At 37.7% G+C, this 23443-nt stretch overlaps 1 protein-coding gene across 1 annotated transcript; it reads right to left on the reverse strand.

Annotated features, from left to right (window-relative positions):
- Window positions 1–666: 666 nt before the first annotated feature.
- LOC124216238 (uncharacterized) lies at window positions 667–22728 on the reverse strand. Its single transcript, XM_046620520.2, has 14 exons — window positions 22568–22728; window positions 20195–20251; window positions 18154–18330; window positions 14921–16111; window positions 12070–12139; window positions 9692–10003; window positions 8165–8449; window positions 7264–7586; window positions 6055–6456; window positions 5677–5961; window positions 5316–5617; window positions 4253–4521; window positions 3799–3980; window positions 667–1287 (listed from the first exon to the last, which is right to left on the reverse strand). Exons 5-14 carry the CDS (start codon window positions 12134–12136, stop codon window positions 958–960), a joined length of 2757 nt encoding a protein of 918 aa, XP_046476476.1. The 5' UTR covers window positions 12137–12139; window positions 14921–16111; window positions 18154–18330; window positions 20195–20251; window positions 22568–22728; the 3' UTR covers window positions 667–957.
- Between the last annotated feature and the right edge of the window lie 715 nt (window positions 22729–23443).

A 23443-nucleotide genomic window follows, 5' to 3' on the forward strand; every position in this document is an offset into this window, starting at 1 on the left:
AATCACTCTAATTTTTCTACATATTTATTTCCTACTCAATTAACGCCTATTATTATTGACTAAATATTCCTCGGCCTTTGAAGTTAGTTTAGCTTAACTTTGGGTTTGAATTAGTGAGAAAGATGTGTTGGCACGTTACATATCTTAGGCAGCTAGTTTACTAGAGAGAGAGAGAGAGAGAGAGAGAGAGAGAGAGGGTCGAGTTTGAAACTCACTCTATCGTAGTCGATGAAATCTCTTCGTCATAAAAATACGTGCGGTAGATTAAAAGGTGCATAACGTGAAATGAAGCTTGCCAAATCTGACCAGACCTCTTGAAATGAGTCTGTAATACTGATATAGCGTAATGTAAGCATTCTGGGAATTTACTTGCGATATTTTAGCTATCACTTTTCAACGATAGTTGTTTACCATCATCCCTTTAGCTGTATTTACGTTGTTGACTGTTTAATGTATTCACCCCGGTTAGAGTACTCCTCTCAATGTAATTAGATTAAAGTTCTTTACGGAATGAACTAAATTGTACACGAGCAGCCGTATATCACAGGGACCGAATCCGCTTCAGGATACGTGAAGATGCCAATAGAGTGAAGACGAAGTTAATTGAGTCGGATTACGAAACAAGTGTCTCTAATTACCGTGAAAGCAATAAAAAAAAACTGTACATTCAAGTAGAAAAAGTTTATTTTTAAACAGTTTCCTAGGGCTAGATTGACCATATTATATTTCAATTCTAAAAAGGCATCAAAAATTGTTTGTTCAATTTTCACGTATGAGAGATTATCTCGGACGTGAATGTTGAATTGCCTGACAAATCCCCTGAAATTAATTTCCAACAACCATGTTGTTATACATTTCAACACTTATAAACGTCATGGATTAGACGATGCGGCAGCTCATTAACACAAACGCGTTATAAAGTTAGACACGTACATTGATAAGAAGTTGACGCGCTAATTACACAAGACTAATTGAGAACTCGTTGTCCTGAAGGTCGCATAATTCCGTCTGAACTTGGTAGGACGAGTTTCCAAGTAGCTGCACAGTTTCTATGAACGTAGACTGTACCGTTGTCGAATTATCGTCTGCATTACAGGCGTAGTTTTGAACACCGTTGACGTTCCCAAGCACGAGATGAGTGCTATTCACTCCAAGACTCAAGTACTCGCCGTCGTCCACTCCGTACCAAATCTCACCGCTGGCTGAACAATCCTCGTTTGCACATTCCAAATTCACCGCAAGTGTGACGTTGCTTGCCATGGTAACCGACGTCGTGTTGCTCACGTCCTGACAAATTTCATTACTCAAATTACAATCGGACCATCAATGGTTTACTATTAACATTATTCGCTTTCGGTGCCACAGTCACCGCCCGCACAGCAGACTTAGAAGCCATCGCAGAATCCAATATCGATAATTGCTTGTTTACACCCGATTAAGCAACGGTAAATATCATCCGTCGAAGCAGTTATCTGTATTACTAATGTATTGGAGAATTCTATGCGAATCTGACAAACGTCCTACCGTCACCGTTTCAGATTTCGTTTAAAACTATATCTGCAATTGTCTCAACTCTGAAACGGTACCCTAAATTTTTTCAGATTTTTCATTCAACTGCCCGATTATTTATAAATATTCAAAGTGATTTTGAAAAGGAACCTTCTTTTAAAATGCTAAACACATACATGGAAAGTGGATTTTCAATTCCAAGCATTTCAAGAACAGCCCCATGATGTACTGATTTTTCTTCCAATTTTTTTCAGCACTTTTAATATTTCTGTTTAGTTTAAACATTTTCAAACGGTCTGAAGATTCCCAACAAATTCTCAAAACTTCTGTTCTTTACTTGGAACATTTCTAGACCGGATCCATCATGGAGCGATTTTTGTCTATTTTTTTTGGCACGTTCTACTTTTTTTTTATCAACTTCATGATGAAACCGGTTCAAAAATGTTCTAAGTGAAGAATAGAAGTTTTGAGAATTTTTTGAAAGCTTTCAAACCGTTCAAACAATGTTTTGGTTAATCAAAAAAATCAAAAGTGCTGAAAAAATTTGAAAACAACCGGGCCCGGTTTTTAATTGCTTGTGAAAAAGAATACAGTTTTTGAGAATTTTAGAAATGGTCCTGTTCAAAATCACTCTCAATATTCATTAATAAATGACCAGTGGAATAAAAAATCTCAAAAAATTCCGAGTAATGTTTCAGAGTTGGGACAATTGTAGAAAAAATTTGGAACAAAATCAAAAATGGTGACGATCAGACGTTGGTTGGATTTGCATGGAATTCCCCATTACATACTTATAAAGCAAGTCAGGCATCCGGGGTGACTGATTTTGATGATATTTGCTCTGGTAAAACTACATCGAATTTCATTAGACCAATTAATCAATCGTCTGCTCCGGTTTTCCAAGACATACTGCAACGCGCCTGGTTCGGAACAAAATTAATTGAATCTAAAAACGTTTTCACGAATGTCAACGTAGTACACGAAAAATTAGATACGTATGATAACAATAATACCCGCATTATATAGCCTTTTTAATGGCAAGTTCGTCGAATATATTCTATTGGAAGAAAATAATTTCATTAAAATGTAGTTGATAGTAATAAAAACACGAATAAGGAGGTTTTCATGAAACAAACTCTTTGTGATTTCTCAGGAATCGTTGCCCATGGAACGAAAAAAAGTATGGATCTATTGAAATTCGATCTAGTATCTAGTGTCACCAGTTGAAACCAGTATTAGTAGTAATGTTTGTTGCCCAAATTAGAAATGGAATTACTATCGAGCCCACGCTTGGCGAAGGTGACAAAATTAGATTCAACTGGTCGACGTATACCTAACTCAAAAACTGAAAAAAATTGTAAAAAAATCCTCTGAGAGAAATTTCGCTAGCTTTATGATAATGGACCGTAACTGGTAATTCCACTTAACTGACTATATAACTTTTTATGCTCAGTCTCACTGTTCAGTATGGTTACAGCTGTCAATAGTTCGTTTAGCTGATCAAATTTTTCACACCAAACAAGGCCTTATCAATGATTTTTTGCTGCGCCAACAACAAGTTATGTATGTGTCCAACAGTCATAATTAGCAAGTATCGTATGAGTGACTATATTTAACGAGAGTACTAACAAGGAGAGTATCAGACCTCTGAAACTCTTCGGAGTGTTTTGTTAACCCAAAGTATCGAGCTTCTGTTGTGTACCTTCATTCGTTGGGCCGTTCTTCACTCCGATTAAAATTGATTACAGTAGCAGTTTAACGAATGAAATGCCATAATAAACGAAACGTGTTACATCGATTTTCGACAGAATAATTTATTTTCATTGTCCTCTTTTGAAAGTTTGATAACAGTTTCTCACAGATTCAAGTGTATATGAATAAATCGTTATTTCAGAGCCGTAGTAAAGTATGAATCTGAGGTGTTGCAAACCTAGCGAAGGAAGACCCGTCGAACCCCAAGAACCACACATCAGAAGCCCCGTGTTTAGAGTCAAAGAAATAGCCCTAGAAGTTTCAGTCGAATCTGCGATCCGGAACTTCAATAATCTCTTTGTAAGACGTACTAGATTTTCTGGTCACACCCCCGAGACTTATTGCCATTTTCCAGTTATAACGAAAATTGAAAATAGTCAAGAACTTTACAGGTAACCACAGCTGGAAATCTGTTTTTCAACGTGACTTCGGATGGATTGAAAATCCTCGCCAATCTCGGACTTGAATTATCAAGTACGGTCAACTTTTCAAGAGTCGGTAACTAAAATCTGACCAATCTCTGTAAAGATCTTTCACCTCGTGGATGGCGACTATGTATCCAGGTCGAACAAGGATGATCAGGTCTCCCATGGTGGCGGTAATGGGTACGGTACCATTGGTGACCGACGCGGCTTCGGCGCCGCCAAGCAAATGCCTCCAAGAAACATCGCCTGGTAGCCTCATTGAGACTTGTGAGACACCTGGAAGGGTGACCAGACCTGAAAAAGAGGAAACTTCAAATTAGTGTATCTGATTGACATTATTACAAGCTCTACTGACATCTTAAGAGTCACAGGTATGTGAAAAACATGCACATTTTGATATCATACTGGGAATGCGTGTATAAAAGCTTCATACTATGCACTATATGTAACGCGATATACATTCATTACCACCTCGTTGAATAAATTTCAGATTTCCAACAACGACTTGCAATTGAGTAGCAACGATTGACTGGACTGAAAATTCTAGGAACTCTAGTCCCACCTACCGACAAGTAACGCCTCGCCCCACATGAACTGGTCCCACTTGTGCGTGGTACTCGTGTCCTCCGGAAAGTAAAACGATGTTGGTACAAGGACGGGAGAACTGCGCTGGAAGTGACTGGCCACCACAGTGTGCTGATAAGTCGCCAACGACGCCTTAATCCTAAGTGCCTTGACCACGTTCAGAGAAGCGCTGGCAGAGAGGTAGGAGCCCCCTGGCAATCTATCGGGAACGACAAGGACGTGGGGCCAAGCAATGGCCGCCTGGTACCACCTGGACGTAAGGTCGAGAAAGTTAGGTAAGATATTAGTCGGCGCCGAATCGCACGGTCTGCCTGGTTTCGATGATATTACGGCTCATCCAAGAGACTCGGCATAAGTACTACATGGCAAAGTTTATTTGCAGAGGCAATCTATGCTCACAGCCGTTATAGATTTGAGATGATAAGGTCAGACGGAAAGATATATATCGTCGAGAGGGTGCGGATTACTCGGGAATTATTCGGCTTTATTAACTGTATAAGGGTTCAGTTTGCCAAAATATTCTCGCCGACTCCCACAATTTTAATTTCAACAGTCTTTTAATATTATACCTCACGCAATTGTTTCACACCTTGTTTTTCTTTCCGGCGCGTGTTTTTCAACCTTTTCAGATTTTCCGACGTGAGTGAATTTCGGGAAAACTTTAACTCGATCTTGTATTAAGAACAAAAAAAGAAAAGGCTACATCGTTATAATAACAGCTCACTATTTACATAACGGAGAATTGTATTTCAGATCAGTGAACATGGAGTTTGTGGCTGAAAGAAAGTTGACGCTTCACAGAGGTAGAAACTGCTTTGTCAGGCTAGTCGAAAGCGGGTTCCGCTTTGATGAAAATGATACGAAAACATCCCAATTGAGGGATATTTTTGATTAAAGATCGTTCCCTCGTTTGGTTGGGAATATCTTCTCACATAGATTAAATTAAAATTTACTTTCGTTACCGGCCAAGTTTCAACTATCCAATCGAAAGTCCTAAATACAAAGCGTGGCTCCTATATTATCCTCCTAATTATTGCGGCTCACCTGATGCACAACTGATCGTGAAGGGTAGCATTAAAGGGTTCTGTACCACAGACATACACGGGAGGTGGCAAATGCCCTCCTAACCCGGCTCCAATGGCGGATCTAACGGCCCTCCTGAGGCCAGACCAAGAGGTGTTTGCAGCCTCGCCCGGGGGTCCGAGAAACTCTATGGTGGGTACCGATGACTTGACGAAGGTACGAAAGCCTTCGGAGTAGCCGTTGTGAGTGGCGTAGTGTGAAAAACCGTCAACAGTTTCAAGGTCGAATGGGACGGTGAAATTATTCATGGAATATTCAATCGCCTGAAACATTTGTCAAATGAGTTTCAGGTGCGGAGAGATACGCGAAGCACAAAACCCACTTCCGGCATGTAATCGAAGGACGTGAATTCCGCTTCCGTTTTTGAGCTCGTGTTCGTCTCGTCCTTTGGCCAGGTGTCCCGCAGCCAGAGTGTTCCCGGTGATCCGGTGTTGTTCAAGTAGTCCACAAAGTAGGCGGCCGTTATGGTCGCCACTTCGTCGCTCGTCCAGTCCGGGTACACCACACTCGCGTCCTGGTACTGACCCAGGTAACTAGTGGTCCCGTTCGTCAAGAGCAGAGCTGCGTCCTCCAGTGCTGAGTGGAGTGTCCCTTCGTCAGCCAGGACCTTGAAGTGCAAGTCAAGATCTCAAAGGCGGCCACTTCGACCATCAAACTATCGATGAACCACGTAAAGTTGACAGATTTCAGGGAAACCTACCATCGGACTCAAGTGTGGATTGAAGTTGCGTCCTTCGGCTTCCAGAAGACTTGTTGCCTCGCTGATGGCGTCGAGGTCGCTCGAGGCTAGGAGACTGTTCATGGTTGATACCAGCTGCTCGTGAATGCAGTGAGAGTCCCAAGGGGCTCCAGCCGACGCCAGGACCTCGATGGTCTCGTTCAAGTTCGAAACAGCGTCCACAACTGAGCTCAACGTCTCGGTTGGACAGACGTGGAGACCGTAGTTGTACAACGGTGGCATACTCCATGAGGAATTCGAGGACAGGCTTGAAGTCAGCTGCTGCACCGCCTCCAGCGGCGTCGGCCCAGCGAAGACGTGGACTCCCAAACTCTCCGGGAGGGCCAGACCGCGCAGGATCACCAGGTTTGTTTTGTTCAAGACCTAGTTCCGTGCAACCAAAGAATAGGTTCAACGAATATTCAGGTTTCACGATCGCACTGGCTATTCTTTGGAGCCAGTATAATACAGGTAACAATACCTTTAAGGGGAATAGTATAATGACTTTGAAAAATTTAACAGAGTTCAAAATTGTTTGTTTTTTTAACTTAAAGTTTATCTTTCCGATGTCTCATATTCTGGGGTGAACTATTGCTTTTTTTGTTAATGGAGGGTTTTAAAAACAGAAAACCATATGAGTAGCTGTGATCAATTATTGAGATCGGAAGAACAATTTCACCAATTCGAGATTGAATTTGTCGAGATTTTGTTCTAAAATTCGTCGCATTCCCATTCCGAGGATTGGTTTGTCAAAGAAAAGTAGCCATAAATATAAGTTACATCGGACCAGCGATATGGAAAAATCCTTACGACTTCAAGTAGTTATTGGAAAACTTTTGAAGTCATGTTTTGATTTTTTCAACTGACCGTGAAAAACTCGCTGACATTTTCTTGTGCCAAATGAAATTGCTGTATCTGAATTCACTGAAGTTCTCTGCATGCATCTATATATACCGTAAAATCTCTATGAACCCATTGGAAGCTTTGAAATCCGAGAAAATGACTGACATCACACATCATCTTTTTTGAAGTATTTTCTACTTCCCCGGAACAATTCGAAATCCTTTAATATCCCGATATTCAAATTCATTGAAAACGATTAATTGAGAACAGTCCCATATCCGAAAACAATTTCGGACAAACCAAGAAGAAGCTGTTACAGGAATTAAAAGAGCGTTTCTGTGACAGTACCTGGATTTCCATGGGTCCTTTATAATCAACGTAATAGGCAGCGGCTTCCCCCGTGGGGTTGATGGCTAGAAAGGCGGGAGTAATTGATCCATTTTCGTTATTATAGATCGAATTAGTGGTCCCATTCAGTTCTAGGTCATCAAGGCCATAAAGAGCGCCATTGCTCAGGTAGAGAGTCCACTCCCAGTAAGTTTCTGTCAGAATAAGGGGGCCCAAGGCAGTGGAGAAAATAGAGCTGGTTTCGTTAACGGTGAAATCACCCCTGGCAACGGTGACGGAGAACTCGGGGTAATGAACGTAGGCAGTAAGATTTGACGATTCGTCTGCAAAGTCAAAACAGAATCACCTGACTGTCCCAAGTGCCGTCATTCCTTGCCATACAAGCTTAACAGTAACTGGATTTTCATGCCCCAGCAAAAAGCAAACTCGATGAGTTCGACTACTCGGATTGTGTTTTGACCGTCGTTTGATCGAGGGGTAGAACCGTGATCAATATAATACTGAGTTTCCGATACAAGCGTGTTTGCCAACTCGTTTATCACTCATTGGCCATCGGGACTTTCCACGATTCTACATCGTGGTCGTGTCAATATTCAATAGTATAATTATCTGTACGTTAGTATCATTTATTTCAAGATCTTAACGGTCCTGCCATGTACAATATTCAATTCCACACTCTGATATTCAGATTTCTATTCCATTCATGATAAACACATTGGCTTGAACAAAATTCTAATCTTTTCCCCTCGCAAGAAGAGAAAAAACCCTTCGTATTCCAACTGTGATAAGCTTGAGATCAGTACATGCTTGTATAATTATACTGATCTCGTTACATCGGTCCTTCTGTTTTGTTATCCTTCGATACTTTCCTCCCCACGCAGGTAACTGTTCTTATACCTACCCAATTGGACCTCGACGGTTCTTCGCCTCCCATCTCTGGGTAAAAAGCTCAGCAGGTTTCTCGAAAGTTCGTCCTCCTCGCCATTGACCTCGTCCCCGCTTCCTGACCACCGATGAAGGAGAGGTTCGACGCCCCTACGTCTTCTACTGTTGCTCGAACTCTGCGAGCTCGTTGATAAGGTTATCTCGACGTGATTGCTGTCGACTGCACTTATGTCCACGAAGACTTCTTCAGCGTTCGCGCTTCCCAGTGGGCTGTTGGTTTCCCTGGGGACCAAGGTCACTCCTGTTTAACAGGAACGATTACCTTACCTGTTTTCAAACAACGCAGAGAAAAGCTCAGCTGGTAAAACAGCGGACCAATTTTCTTCACCACCATTGCAAGACCATAAAAGATTGAGAAAATGTTTTTTGATAGTCGTAAAACGTGAAATTGACTGTAATGTGCCCAGTCAATCCCGTACGGATTATTTTCACATCACAAGCGCGAAATTACTGAATTTGAAAGACAGATCCAATACAGTTGTCTATGGGTTACAATTAGGTTCTGAAAAAATAATGCGAATCACTTTCTCCTCCTACCAACTATGGCAATCCATTTTTGACGTAGCGCTTATTCAACAATTTTTGGCAATAGCTTCGTATCAGATATCGCTAATTGCAATTATTAAACGAAAAGATATTCAGGCATTACGAAACAGATTCGTTTTCAATTCTCAAGAAATTGAGTTGCGTGTTACAAAAATCAAACTTGGTTTTTTTTTTTTTCTTTTCAATACAGAGCTGTATTTTCATTGCGTTTATTTGCATTTGCTAAAAATTTTCTATTTCGCGCTAATTTGATGAAAACTGAATAAGTTGTCAAACGCTACCACACACTCTTCCATTCATTGTACAGAAAAATTATCATCTCCACTCAAACGTCAGAGTTGAATTTCTATCGCGTGCATCAAATGGCGAATATAAAATCTCGATACGGCAACGCTTCAAAAAATCGCACAGTGCTTTACCTTCACGAGGTTGAATATTACGTTATTAAATACGGTTTCATGACGTGGGAGATTGAAAAAAAAATGAAGTTCCATTTTGAGGCACCCTAATATATCACGTGCTTACAGTTGAAGTCTACTATTTGAAGCATCGTTTTTGTAAACGGGAACATTTTCAGTTTGATGTAACTTGATCAGCTTCACCGACACTTAGCAAGCTTTTAGTTTATGGTCAGCACGTTTCCGCCTTGATACTCTTTTGACTGTACCTACGTCCGATCGTACATCCTCAAGACGAGCACCATTCTATCCTAAGTACCCTGGAATTGAATCATCCGATTTTCAAAAATCTTCAACTATTCGTGTAAGCCAATGAGTCTAAAAAGGGCCAACGTTTCATCCAATCACTAAAAATAAATGCTCTGGGGCGAAAAAAATTCACATCCTAGCTCAATCTTTCGCACGGTTTTTTGCAACTTCGGTGAAAAAATTGACCGTCTTCGGTTCCGTCGGTTGTATTTTATTCTTGAAAAAGTTACCCTGATAGTAAACACCACCGGAGGGAGTGTAGCCGTGTTGTGCGGGTACGTAATGGTAGCAGAAGCCCAGAGTGTCGTTCCAGCAGCACAATACTTCCATGCAATCCGATTCCGTCGGGCTCGATTTTCCCGGTAGACAATCAACGTAATACTCCGTTCTTATATTGCACGTGGCTAGGCTGAACGAAGAATCCACCACATATCCGCTCACCATTATTGCGTATACGGTGACGGGGAGGACAAACGCTATAACCAGCGAAGGCAGGAGGAATTTCGTGTAAGGCGACAGGAGGATTCGGTCCCGGAGTTTCACTGGAAGGCATTACGTGTATACTCGGTATATTGGCCAGGGTTTATTGTTACTCACTGTGCTCAGCATGATAAGGAGCAAGCGCATTTAGCAATTCTTACACTTTACGGCAAATGAAACCGTCTCAAACTTTGGGAAGTGTCAGGAATTGTGATTGTGCGTGTTGATTGATAAAGGGAACTTCGAACAATTGACGGAAACATTAAAACATTTGCAAGTACTTTTCACTCGATTTGAGATTAGATATCGTATCCGATATTTTTTTTTTACATCAAGGGAATGTCCATAAAGTGCGTAGCTCTGTTTTGAACACCTTTGAACCCCCCCTCCCAGAAAGGTACGCAGTTTGAAAAAAAATTTATATATAATTAAAAATGAATAAACAAGTAGTTTTTTTTTTTTATTATTTTTGTTGTTCTAAAAATAAGATTTCCGGAGGAACAAATGACGAGACTAGCCACGCGTGCAAATCATTATTAGCAGGAAAGGACTTGTTCTCAGTTTTTTCGTGATAATCAAGATGAGTTTCGAGTGTACTTTTTAGGAAGGCACGTCATTGGGACCCGTGACTGCAGAAGACGTAATATTCCGTGTGGAAAAATGAATCGGAATGCATTAATTGCCCCCAAACTAGCGACGTGGTACATGGACAGTCCATTATCATCAATTTTTTGAATTTCTCTTACAGTTGTTAGTCAACCTACAAGCACAAACACACGCCCAGTCATTCTCGAAAGTTTAAGAAGATTTCGTTACTCAAAAAAAGTAAAAATTATAGAATACGATTTTCCGTCTATTCAGTGTGATACAGATGAATCTTAGTAACGTCGAATAACACAAGCTAAGATATCAACAATTTGGGAAGAGGTTTTATAATCGTAATGTTCGAGAGGATTAAATTCTGGTATTTTTCAACCGATTTTAATGTTTTTGGGTTTATTTTGTTCACCATAGAAATTTGGAGAGACCGTTTGAACACATTTTGACAGATAGCTGTATCCGGTAAGGAAAAAATCATGTTGAATATTTAAATTACATTTCTCAGTTTATGTGTTATTCGAATTTTCTGAGATTTATTTTTATTACATAATAGTATGATGTCTCATTCATCTTCACTATCATTTGTACCATTGTTGGAGATTTTTTAAACGCGGTTTTCTCTTTTTTCAACTTTCTATTCAGACGAGACGGCTGATTCCTTTTTTAAACCAAGCTTTTAATTTTCATTCGGGCTCTTGTTAATGTGTTTCCTCTAGCGGTGTTGAACATTATATATTCGCTCGTATAACGATAATTTACAAAAGTTGGAATAAAGTTCCTGAAAAAACAGTGAATATCTGAGACAATTTAGATTGCTTGAATGAACAATTCCTTGAAGAAAAAAAACTTGCTGTAAAAAATTGAATAAATTTCAACAGTTCTTTTATAATAACTCTTCGGTTTCTACAACTACAATCAAGAGCCACTACCTAAATAATCCCATAATAAAAATAAGAAGTTGAATAAAAACAAAAGTTTAAGAAAAATATGTAATCGGAGAATTCATTGCAGTCTTTGCAGAATTCATTTGGAAAGTACAATTTTAGAAAGTTTCTCCCGCGATTTTGTCTAAATTTGGTAATTCTTATTCTTCTTTCACTCGCAGTCTACGAAATATGGATTATTGCAATAACAGATTGTAAAACAATTATTCTTGTTTAAATTACAGCTCCTTATTCACACTGTTACAGATTAATATTCCGATATTTCAGATTACAGTCGGTTCCAAACACGTGTCAATTGTGCCTATAACGGTGTGACTAAGTGATTCGTAAATGCTCGCAGCCAATTCTCATCACACAGATACATACCTATATATACCTATGCCACAATTGAAAGAGAAAATTAACGACAATGAGACGAATTAATTTGGAATGAGAAACACGCGATGCTTTTCTCAATAATAACTTATACAATGTAAATGATGCCTGGAAGTGCCAAATGCAGGAAAATCGAATATAACAATCGTCCGAAGAATAATGCAGAACAAAGCAATATTATTCGCTTGTAGAAATTAGCAAGTAATTACCATTCGGATTGCCCAGGAGAAGTTCGTTCATCTCCTTGACGGATTCACTCTCCAGAATTCGATCCATATTCTGCGAACACAGCAATCGAGGCATAAATAATATTCTTCATTCATCGGGGACGCAAATTTCCCGATTTCCCATCCCCACGTATAAAAATACAATCGCATGCTGGATTTTATTGTTACAGCGGCAAAACTCATTTTCATTTTGTACCGAGAACTTATCTTTTCGGATATCGTAAGAAGTGAAGATAGTCAAGGACTCTTCAGTAAACCAGAATCGAAAAATATCGCCGAGTGTACAAACTGATCGTCTAATATCCCTAGGGATCAATTTACCGATGAAACTAGAGGAGATGCCGCTCGGTTTGCTCCTTTGGAATTAATTTCCGGGTACACTGTAGAGGACTGATTCCGGATATCTGTTCACCGTCCATCGTCCATTAAGGATGTCATGACGACGAAATATCGGCTATCGCTTGACGAATTGAAGCCGGCGTAATGTCGACGTAAAGTGATAAATTTGATTTAAAGTTGGCGGAAAGTCGGCAAATCGGTGAATATTCCCATGAGATGCGCTAACGATTAACAATAAGCCCAAAGTTTAAACTGTGCACTCTACTCCACGATTTCGAACAATCGGATTTAAAAATATGGTAATTATCGGATTTTCAAAGTTCTGTTCGACGGGTTTTTGACGACGACAAGTCAATTTACAGTCGGCTTGTATAATATTAACTACGTGAACTAAAAACCTGATGGACATTCGTGGATTTATGGTTGATATGTAGGCAACTATTGGCTTCAAACACGCCTACTTCATCACTCTCCGATTAGTTGACTTTATTTTCTACCAGCAATAATTCAACCGTGAGTCGTTTATGTCACGTTTTTGAATTGAATCTTTGTCCTTCAAATCTTACCAGCTCCTACCGTCAGAATAAGAAAGAAAAAAAAAAAACATGATCTGTTATGTTTTTCTTCTTTCCGAATATAAAATCCAATTCAAGGTTGGTTCCCAGAACCTGGGGAAAAAGCACGTTATCTCAGCACCTACATTTTGAAGTAAATATTCACTGATGTTTTTAAAGCGCAGGGATGAGAACGAGTTGATGATTAAATTGAAATGAAAATTACAGAATTGTAGAACATAATCATAAAAATGATTCGTTTCGAAATAAAAATTAAGAGTCAACTCTCGACGTAACGAGTAATTATCGCGCGACAAAGTCTCAATGAAAATTATTCGTAAATCGTGAGAATCATAAACATCTATTTTTGCAAAGTTTATAACGCGGTCGTCATTTCATTGTAGGAAAAAAAAGAAATTGGTGTATAAGGCAAGCCTTCAATGAACAAGGGATAAAAGAAATTGCGGCAATTGAAACCTCTCCAATTAGCAAGACTATTGAAAAAAATACCAAAGCTGTTTTTTCACGCTTGTCTAAGCTTGCAAAACGCTAATGATCGAGCCATTTATATGCTTGCTGAATCGAAGCGTGTGACTGCCAGCTGGTGTAATTAAGTTGGAACTCGTCGACTGTCGTGAACGATGATACGAATTACAAGTTCTTAGAAGTTTCAGTAAAGTTTAGTTTGATTCCAGTCAAACATAAAGAATAATACAAATATATATCAAATAGATTTTACTCGATTAAATATCCGTGTTTAGCAGAAACCCCGGTATAATAACTTATAGAACAGTAATTTTTTGAAATTTTCAAATAAGTGAAGTAAATTCAACATTCGTAGAAATCTACTTTGCATGAGTTCTATGAATCTATACATTGGGCGGAGTGGGTCAGATAAAGTGATTTAACAATTAAATCAGAATTGGCTTCAGTGGATGCTCGCGAATGAAAAAAGCTTAAAAAAAAAAAACTCAATTTACACCGTTGAGCTGGAATTCAATTTGTTCATTTGGATTTTTTCGTGCAGTAAAGCGAAATATTTGCAGTTTTAAAAAAACCTTACCTTTGATACAAAACACTTGACAAATTACACGAAACTGTTGGAAATTTTTTATGTAAATAACAGAGAACGTGAATGACTCACTTCAATTACTACAAGTAACAAAAAATAACTACAAGCGAACAAAAGAAAATAAATAAATAAATAAAATCACGTTTATACTAATGACGTTAATTTCAATGTCGAAATCGCACGTTTTCTCCAATTTTGCCTAAATCTCTCTCACAATCAATGCCATAACATGGAAGATAATTAATTCGATTCATCCCTTGAATAATTTTAAAAGTTTTGGAAAAATCAAGTCAAGGTAATTCTTCGTTTACAGATCGTAATTGCATAAAAAAATCGGCTGAACGCGATGATAAGAGTGATAATAATTTATGCGTACGTTTCCACCTTCACCTGCAATTAGTCATGAGTGAATTGAAGCAGATAAAAAGAGAAAGTGGTATTAAAAACACACCGCGCAACGCGGATTTTATGAAATATGCATGAACTTGACAGCACGCGTATCTGCTAATGAATTTATTTCAACTCTCGAGTGTAAATTGCAAGGGCAAAGAACCACATCGTAATACCGAGATAAAATAGCTCAACAACAAAGGACACGAGCTGCAATAGAAGTCTCTCATTTTATTCAGCCTGAGGCTACAAACGCGGGAAAACTCATATTATCTATCCTCAAAGCGCCAGCAAAAAATTCTGCAAACAACCTCAAGTACTTCGACTCCATTTTCATTCCCTGTCTACCTACTTGAGGTAAAAAGAAGTGCAAGCGCATTATCCTACCGCCATATTGCGATGACTTGGGTCGAATTTTTTCACTCCCAGACAGTGATTATTTGGGGGAAAAAAATTTCATACCGATCTCAACACTCACCTTAGTTGCTCACATACACTTTATCGAAACCGAATAACTTTAAAACTTTCCAGGTTCGAATTCACGAAAAATTGTCCAAATTGAAACACTTGTTGCTCACTTTTGTCTTACGTATATTCATTTATTTATTGTTATTTCTCCGTCAGCGGATGTCAGGCGAACATTTGTGATTCGCGAGCAGCGTGAGCAGCGCTTTGATTCTCTCCTCGTCAGAATTCAGATCGATTCGGATAAGCAATCTTTATCGTCCACTAGATAAAACCGCGGATATCGAGTCCGATCTGACCTCACTGATAAATCAGAACGATAAAATTACATCCGTAGAGAACAGTTTAATACTCGCTACAGCCCTCAATGGTCAATTAATTATTGCTATAATAATAAACTACTAAGGTGTTTGCGGCATTTTTTTTTTGTTTGTTTTTACAGTCGTGTAGACAGATTTTCACGCCAACTGCACGGATAAAGAGAAAGTGGGTAAATTAGAAACCCCACGGCATATTTTTTGTCCTTTTTTTTTTGCAAACCAAAGTAAGACTGGTTACTGTAAGAAATTAAAAAAAATTAAACGTCTGGGACTTGATTGGCTCTCTATTTTTGCTTCAATCTTGCTATTGTTATTACAGTTGCTGTTGGTGTTATTATTAACCGTTTGTTTTTTACGTCTCGTTTATAAATTAGCTTGGTTTGCCGCCGGATTTTTTCAACTAGACAGATTTGAAATGAAGGTATCTGTTTTGGTGTATAATCATTTAATTTAATTCAAGCGTGGTCAGAATTACGTACACTTCACCTATTAAGGTACTGTTGTTATCAATAGCCTATTTTATATAATTAATCAATAAATGTTAAATTTTCGTGCAAAAAAAAATTGGTAAATTTCACTAGTTTATTCAACGAGGAAGCTCAGAAATAATTAACAATAAGCCAATGTGAGTACACATTCACATTTCATATCGTATTTATTCCCACAGAGATACTGTATAAATGTAATTATCGATGCGTAGATGCGAGAAGTTATAATAAAGTAATGTTTCTTTTGTACTTCATTTTTCTTTACAGTTTCATCCTCCTCAAATACGAGTATGACGCGTATCTGTTGAAGAAATCCAGGAGAGAAATTGTTCGTCGCATTAACGTTGAGTCTCGCGCATCAATTATAATACTACGATGAGGATTGTTCCCAATTTTCTGTGAACACAATAATTAATTTCATTCTATATCAGTTCTCAGAATATCAAATTAACAATATCAATATTTCCACTGTTACATTGCGTCTTGGTCGAATCAAACGTAATCGTATTTATATTTATCAAGGAAAGCTAACCTGTCGTGTTTTAGGATATTTCGGAAGTAAATGCAATGATTGACAAGCGTATGTGTAATTATGTAAAAGTGATGCAGTGACGCTTTAATTAGGCGGAATGCTCGCGGAGAAATTCATCTGGAGTAATAATCTCACACAGAGTCAAGAAGGTTCCTAATTACCGTCGAAAGGATAATTTTGAGAAATTTTTTTAATCTGCGTGAAACATTTTTCCGGTCGTGAATTATTTGTTCGCACAGTTTTTTCTTATCTGTTTCAAAACTCTCGAGTCCCCCTGTCTTATTACTTTTCTTTCCTTTTCACGATTTGTAAATTAAATTTTAATTACGCAATACTACTCGATCATAAGAATTATCTTTTTTTGAAAGTAAAGTGAAGTGAAAATATAGGAGAATTTTCACGAACCAAATTCTCTTTTGAATTGAGACTCTGATATTTTTCTGAAAAAAGCATTGCTATATTTAACGTTTTTTTTTTTCAAATATTCGACGGGCTTGTATATACATTTTTACATACGTACGTAACGTGTGGAATTTCTTATTTTTGCACTTAGCAATTTTTCAAAATATCCAATTTAATCTATCAAGACTAGTTTTCCCTTGAGTTTTCTTGGTATCTTATCTTTGTTCTTTTAATCTTACGATCAATTTAGTGACTTGAACCAAACCTTGAGTGAATCAAGTGCAATGATTTTGGATTGAATGAATAGAACCAGACATAATTGACTTATTAGATAGAAAATGATCACGGAATCGGTTTCAATTAAAACATGAATTCTCAATTTCAGTTGAAATACAAACATATTTCGTGGTTACGATACATGTATCTGTTTAATCGTACGAATTATTTTGGGAGGCGAATCAAACTTGTTTATTTATGAAATATTTGTATATATTCGAAAGTATCCAGGATTCAAGGAATTTTTACCAGCTGAATTCTTGGAAATGAAAAGGTATACATCAAATATTTGATACAAGATATATTTACTCGGTGAAAATATTTGCCAATGTTTTACAAAACGTTTCGTAAAATTCGAACTCTGGTACAGAATCAAGCCGGCCGCTATTAGACTGACTTGTAAATTTAATTTTGCCGCAAACAGATTTTCGGATGAGCGGAAGCATAATTTCTGCGCCTTGAACTAAATTCTGATATTGTTGGTTGGCTCTTGAACCAAACATTGATACTTTTTACCAAGTTACGAGATATTCGAGCATTGAGTATGTATCAAAGTGTTATATTCGTAAGCTACGAATAATAATTTGAAAATGCGAAGGTAATGAATAGTGAAATTGTAATTAAGAGCTTAAATATCTACGTTTCGTTTCAAATCACTTCATAATGGTCGTAAGTCTAATAAATTCATCCGATTTCACTCTGCGATAATTCATTTCAATCAAAAGACCATTTTCTACCAGGTCGCTGAATCAGATATTGTTTTATCTCCAGCAATGAATTCGCTATTGCCATTCGATGGACTATTGTCCGTATTGATCGTAATCACTATCGGTGGATTCTTGTAAAATTAAATATTCAACGATACCGTAGCGTATGATAAAAGAGAAATCTCTTTCCAGAGATTTTGCAGAAAATACTGTTATGAAAGAAACGATCAATTGTAGAATCAAATCGTACAGATATTTTAGATTTTCGATTAATCTGAAGCGATAAACCGAACAATCGGTCTCCAAGCTTGTGTTTTTTTTTTTTTTTTTGTATTCCTAAACAATTCTTCGTAGCTTTCGAACATGATGATGTTATAAACACTGAATAGACGACTACGATCTCGTAAAGTAATTGATAAAGAGTATCGATTTTTCGTCAAAGAATCTCCTCGATCCTTCTAGATCGTGATCCAATTTTACCACTCGCCACAATCAAAGGCCTGTGATCTGCAGCCACCTACCTAAACGTTCCTGCGACGTCTTCCGTTGCCTATCTGGGACATCATGTCTTTTCCCTTATTTATCCAGGTCGACGGGTCAGCCATTTTCGTCATATCAGGGTTCCCGGAATTTGGTAGAACTGGACCACCTGGCATTGGAGGCATTGGAGGCATTGGGGCCCCTGCTTGACGAGCAACCTGATAAATGAGAGCCAAATGGATGTGATCGAAATGAGAAACGTCGAAGTGGGGACTTGGCATGAGAAGGCAATCCAATTTTTGCAAGTGTATTTTTAAAGTGAGAGAAACAACGAATAATCGGACGTCGTAGTTGTTTTTTATCGTCAAGAAATTACTCAATTACGAATGTCAGAAGCAATTGAAATTCTTTGATTTTGTAACGCATTATACCTGTGCACATGGGTGATGTTTTATTTTCGTAGTTTCCCGTTCGGTCCGTTTGCTTCGATTTTTGTTAAACCGAAGAACGAAAAATATTAACTAGATATTTAGGGCTTCTCTGCGCTATGCGAGCTTGGTCTAAAAAAATTTTCATGCAAAGATACAATTTCGAGTGATCGAATTTCGGAAGGGTAAAACCTCGAAAACGTTTTCGAATTATACAAGGGTCGAAATTTTCCGTGATGTGACTTTAAAAAATCTCAGGGTTCTCAGGGGTGAATTTTCTTGCCATCAGACGCACGATTATTGCAGATGTACGAGAATTATCCAAAGTGATAGTACGATACCAAGTTTGAACCGTTCTGAATTTTTTACACCTGAAAGTAAGGCGATTCGAAGTTTTGGGATTAGAAGATTTAATTATTCCAATTTTTAACGATTTTTAACTATCTCCGGTCGTAAATAGGATCATCAATTAGAATTTCAACCCTTCGACCTTTCGAATACCGAGAATTGTGTCCTTTTGAACTAAGAGCCATATCGATGAAAGTGAGAACCCGTATTTGGAAATCCTAGGGCTAATGGAAACCCGATTAGAATTCTGGGAATTTGGCAGGCACCATTGTTTGCATGGATAAGTGAATAAGTCCAACCACTCAAGTAATATATATATCGTATTCTAAGAAATGAATCAACCCTCAGTTCCAGTAATGGATACACCGTAATTACTTGCGGGCAAGAATCTCATAGCAGCGTTATGTTTATAATGCAAGTAGTTAATTTGGCTGACCTTGTTGGGGCCAGCCTGAGAAATTCCCGTTGGGATACGTTTCCAGGCCATAAGATATTGAGAAATAACATACCTTCTTTTTTATTTCTTTTATTTTGATATCCGAGTAACTCAAAAACTGCTCAGCTGATAAAATTCAAAATTTAGTTGATTCTTATTGAAATCAAAATCATGTAAATCCGTTGATCCATTCACGAGATATCATCACTCTTATCTCTTTTTCCGATGTTGTTATTCAAACAATTTGCAGAGTGTTAGCAGATCATATTTAAAATCAAAATACTTCTAAGTTGAGAAAAGTCCCGTCAAATGAGAGCCGAATCATCCACATCCGAAAACTCAACTTAAATTTCTTGGGTGATTAGAATAATTTCTTTGTCGTTTTTCCTTAGAAATGAAGGAGTTGGAAGTTAAACTGAGGGCAACAAAGTATAAACAATGAAATCTCTCTATCGTACACATTGACAAAGCCGTAATTCTACGCAATAGGGAAATACAGTATTCTCTTCACTTTCCATTGACTTGAAATTTGAAAATTAGGGGGTTGCGAGGTCGCTGATTGTAAACCGGTACTCAAAATTTGGGAATTTAAAAAGGCAAATCCAATATGGCTGCAAAAATCAATCAGAATTCTCTTCGAATTGTCCAACGATTTATCGAGATCGAATGTAACGCATTTCACTGGTCTTGATATCAATCTTTGCAGTTTTATCGACTCAAAAACTGGTCAAATTTTTTTTACGAAATCAATCAAAGCATCAGTGAATTATAACGGAAATCGAGTTTTTTGTTTCACCCTTATATTTCCAAATAAGGGATGTATCCGAAAGTTCCGGGCGTTTTTATTTCGAATCGGGTTGTTCTACTTGCCCTTCTTGCCAACTGCTGTGGTGGCATTTTCCGCTGCCCCGGAGGACCTTGTGCCATCTGAAACATAGCGCTTATCATAAAAATGTTTTCGAACATCATGATCAATTGTCCAAAAAAATATGTGGCTGATGCAATCTTGAACCCAACGACTGCGTGATTTGAAAACGATTGGTTTGAAATTTACTCATTTTTAAATCACCTGTATCCTATTTTACACGTTATTCAAATCAAACAGAGTCACATAATGTGAGGCACCTTCTCGACTAATATTCTATGATTCGGGAAAAATGAATGTTTCAATCTTATGCAGCAAAACAAATATTCAGAGTCCGTAGTTAACAGTCGAATAATCTAACGCGCATGCGCTAAAATTCCAGAGCAAAACCAGTCGATTTGTCAGGTTGACCAACTGTCACAAGTTCAGAAGACAGATCGCCGCGATGCATGTAACCTCTAAAAATGTTGGTCGTCCTGCTTTTGCTGTAGAATTCTAGCGCATGCGCGTTAGATCATTCGACCGTCAGCCACACACTCTGTATATTATGTATACAAATTTGATACACTGTAACGAATGCACAGTCATTGTTTGCATTATACATTTTGGTGTTCATAAATTATTAGCGGTTTCACCTTTACGTCGAAGAATTTGAAATTACTTGAGTTGTAAGTCAGCAGAAATGTTCTGGAAACGGCTCGGGTCGTGTTAACCGTCATAATAATTCATATTTACATACGCTCAGGAATGAAATTAAGGTCGTGGCCTTACCCTGAACCTTCCACATCGTATTCATCTACTAAATTCTTTCCTTTGTACGTATTGTTTCCAATCGTTATAGCCCAATTGATCACTACTGTAAATATATTCGTTGAACCATCGAACGAGTGTCAGATAATTATAAAATTTCAAGGAAATATAGAGCAAAATAATGAGGAACAAAATGCGACGTTGATACACGTGAATCTTTTTGATTTTTTCTTCGTTCTCGAGTCACCGTCAATATCAAATTTAATCCTGATTATTGTTATTCGTGCATGGTGTTATGCCAATAGATGCAAAAGAACGATTCTGTTTGTATCGAAGAATTCTCCAGCTTTCATTATTTCCGTTAGATTCCGCCCTTTCGACGTGAAATTGTAAAGCAATATTGAATATGAACGGAGATCCGTTGTTACGAGAATAAAGAAGTTCCCGTGAAGCACCCTCTTCTTCACTTCCACCGCAAAAGTTTTTTCTAGTTAAATAGCCAGCAAATAATCCTCGTGAAAGAATTTATTATGAAACCAATTTTAAAAGGTCGGTTTTAGAAATCAAAGTTTTTGACAATAGGTGGAAAAAAATTGTATTCAAACATATGTTGTTGGAATGGAAAAATTTTGATTCCGAATACCAACCCTTAAAAAATGAATTCAAAATACGTATCTTTTTGGAGGTATATGTTTTTTTGCTGTGTACGAGTTTCTTAGGAATTGGGGGAGAGAATATAATAATGCTGATTCGAAACGAAATACCCAATCATGCATGAACACCACGTTTGTGCGTGGGCGAAAAACAGTAGGACGTATGAGCCATATTGATGTTGAAACATCACGTACTTTCTTGTGGCAACAGAAACGAATATGCGAGGGGAAATCCGAGGGCGGATATCCAGAACGGCTAGAGAATATAACATTGGCTATCGATTTTGAGAAGACATCGCGAAATGATCGCTGCGACTAACGAGAAATCAGGATGAATTTCAAAGAATTTTCTTTGTTGCGTCAGAACTCGGATTATGGCGGAAAAAATTTGACTGAGAAAAAAAAAAAAACAAAGAATATACACTGAGAACAATTTCATTTGTTACAGTTGTTCGAAAAACTGAGTAAAGCAGGTATCGTTAAAAAAACTGATTGAATATTGTTGTAATTACGAAAAACGAGGTGCGCCTAACCATTTTGCGCTATTGTCGAATCTTTTTTGGTAATCGCAACGCAAAATCAGTTTGTTCGGTTTACTCAACCTTTTTAGTTAAATAAGGCTTCAACGTCAATTTATTGTTGCACAAGTATTAAATTATCGTAACAGTTACAAGAAAATATAGTGACAGTAATAGTAATGAGACAGAATAGTAACGGATACTAGACTTTCTGGTAATAGCTACAAAACTAATTTTCATTTTATACCAAGCACTATATTTTTCGATTGTGGTAAAAAATGAAAATATTTAAAGACCGAGCGGTAACCGGAACTTAAAATTTCTCTCAGTGTACGTATATTAATTCGTTAGAATCTCGTACTGAAAAATATAAGCGAGAACGTAATAAACTGATTTCTTAAATTTTTTTCAACCTCTTATTACGTAAGTATCGTTATTTGTGTTTTCTTTTGCTCACCACAACAACCAGGAATGCGAAGAGAACTATCAGCTTGAACATGTCGACGGGGTTCGGATGCCGTAGAGCTGTGCAGTTGACTGGTCGTTTCTCTTTTTATATCTAAACCCCATACGGAGGTATATGGATTTAATTAATCCAGACATATCCCGACGAATCCGATATTATGATTGTCGGATTATGTAATCGTAATATACTTGCATGTCACGTAACGCCTTGATGGAGTGGAACTTTGAGGATCTGTAGGGAGTACAGTCTAGGAAAAAATTTTGAGAAGCGAAAATTCGTGATGCAATCGAAACGTTGAATTAAAGTCGGTTAAATCGAGTTAAATTTAATATAACTAATTTTCTCAACGTGTCTAGAAATTTCACTAGAAAAATTCAAACAAGGAAAGTCGACTTGGTGTAATTATTTCGAAGTAGCACATTTTGTCTCTGATACTCTGTTTATCGATGCCATTATTCTTATTACAACCTGTGACGGTGATTTTTTTTTGTAATTAACCAAAATTCTTTAAAAAAAATAGACAGTTGAACTCGGATAATTTAAAGTCAACTTTATTTTCGGACCAAGTGAATGAACTTAAACTCACTGCAATTCGACAAACATCACAATTCACACATTACATTAGAATTTATTGAAAGTTACGAAAATACAATTTTCCAAGTATTTCTATTATTAATTTAATATTAATTCACTCTTTCAGTTGAAATTTATGACGATAAAACTTCACTCTACTGCAGCAATAGGAATTTCGTTTCACTTTTCTGATTCGACTGTATCGTACTTGGGATACATCCTGAAATAAGTGAATAATTGTCTGGTGTGTTGATGATGTTTTTCATCACACCTTGAATCACGTGTCTGTATTTA

This window comes from Neodiprion pinetum, chromosome 4, assembly GCF_021155775.2.
Source record: "Neodiprion pinetum isolate iyNeoPine1 chromosome 4, iyNeoPine1.2, whole genome shotgun sequence".
NCBI classification, from domain to species: domain Eukaryota; kingdom Metazoa; phylum Arthropoda; class Insecta; order Hymenoptera; family Diprionidae; genus Neodiprion; species Neodiprion pinetum.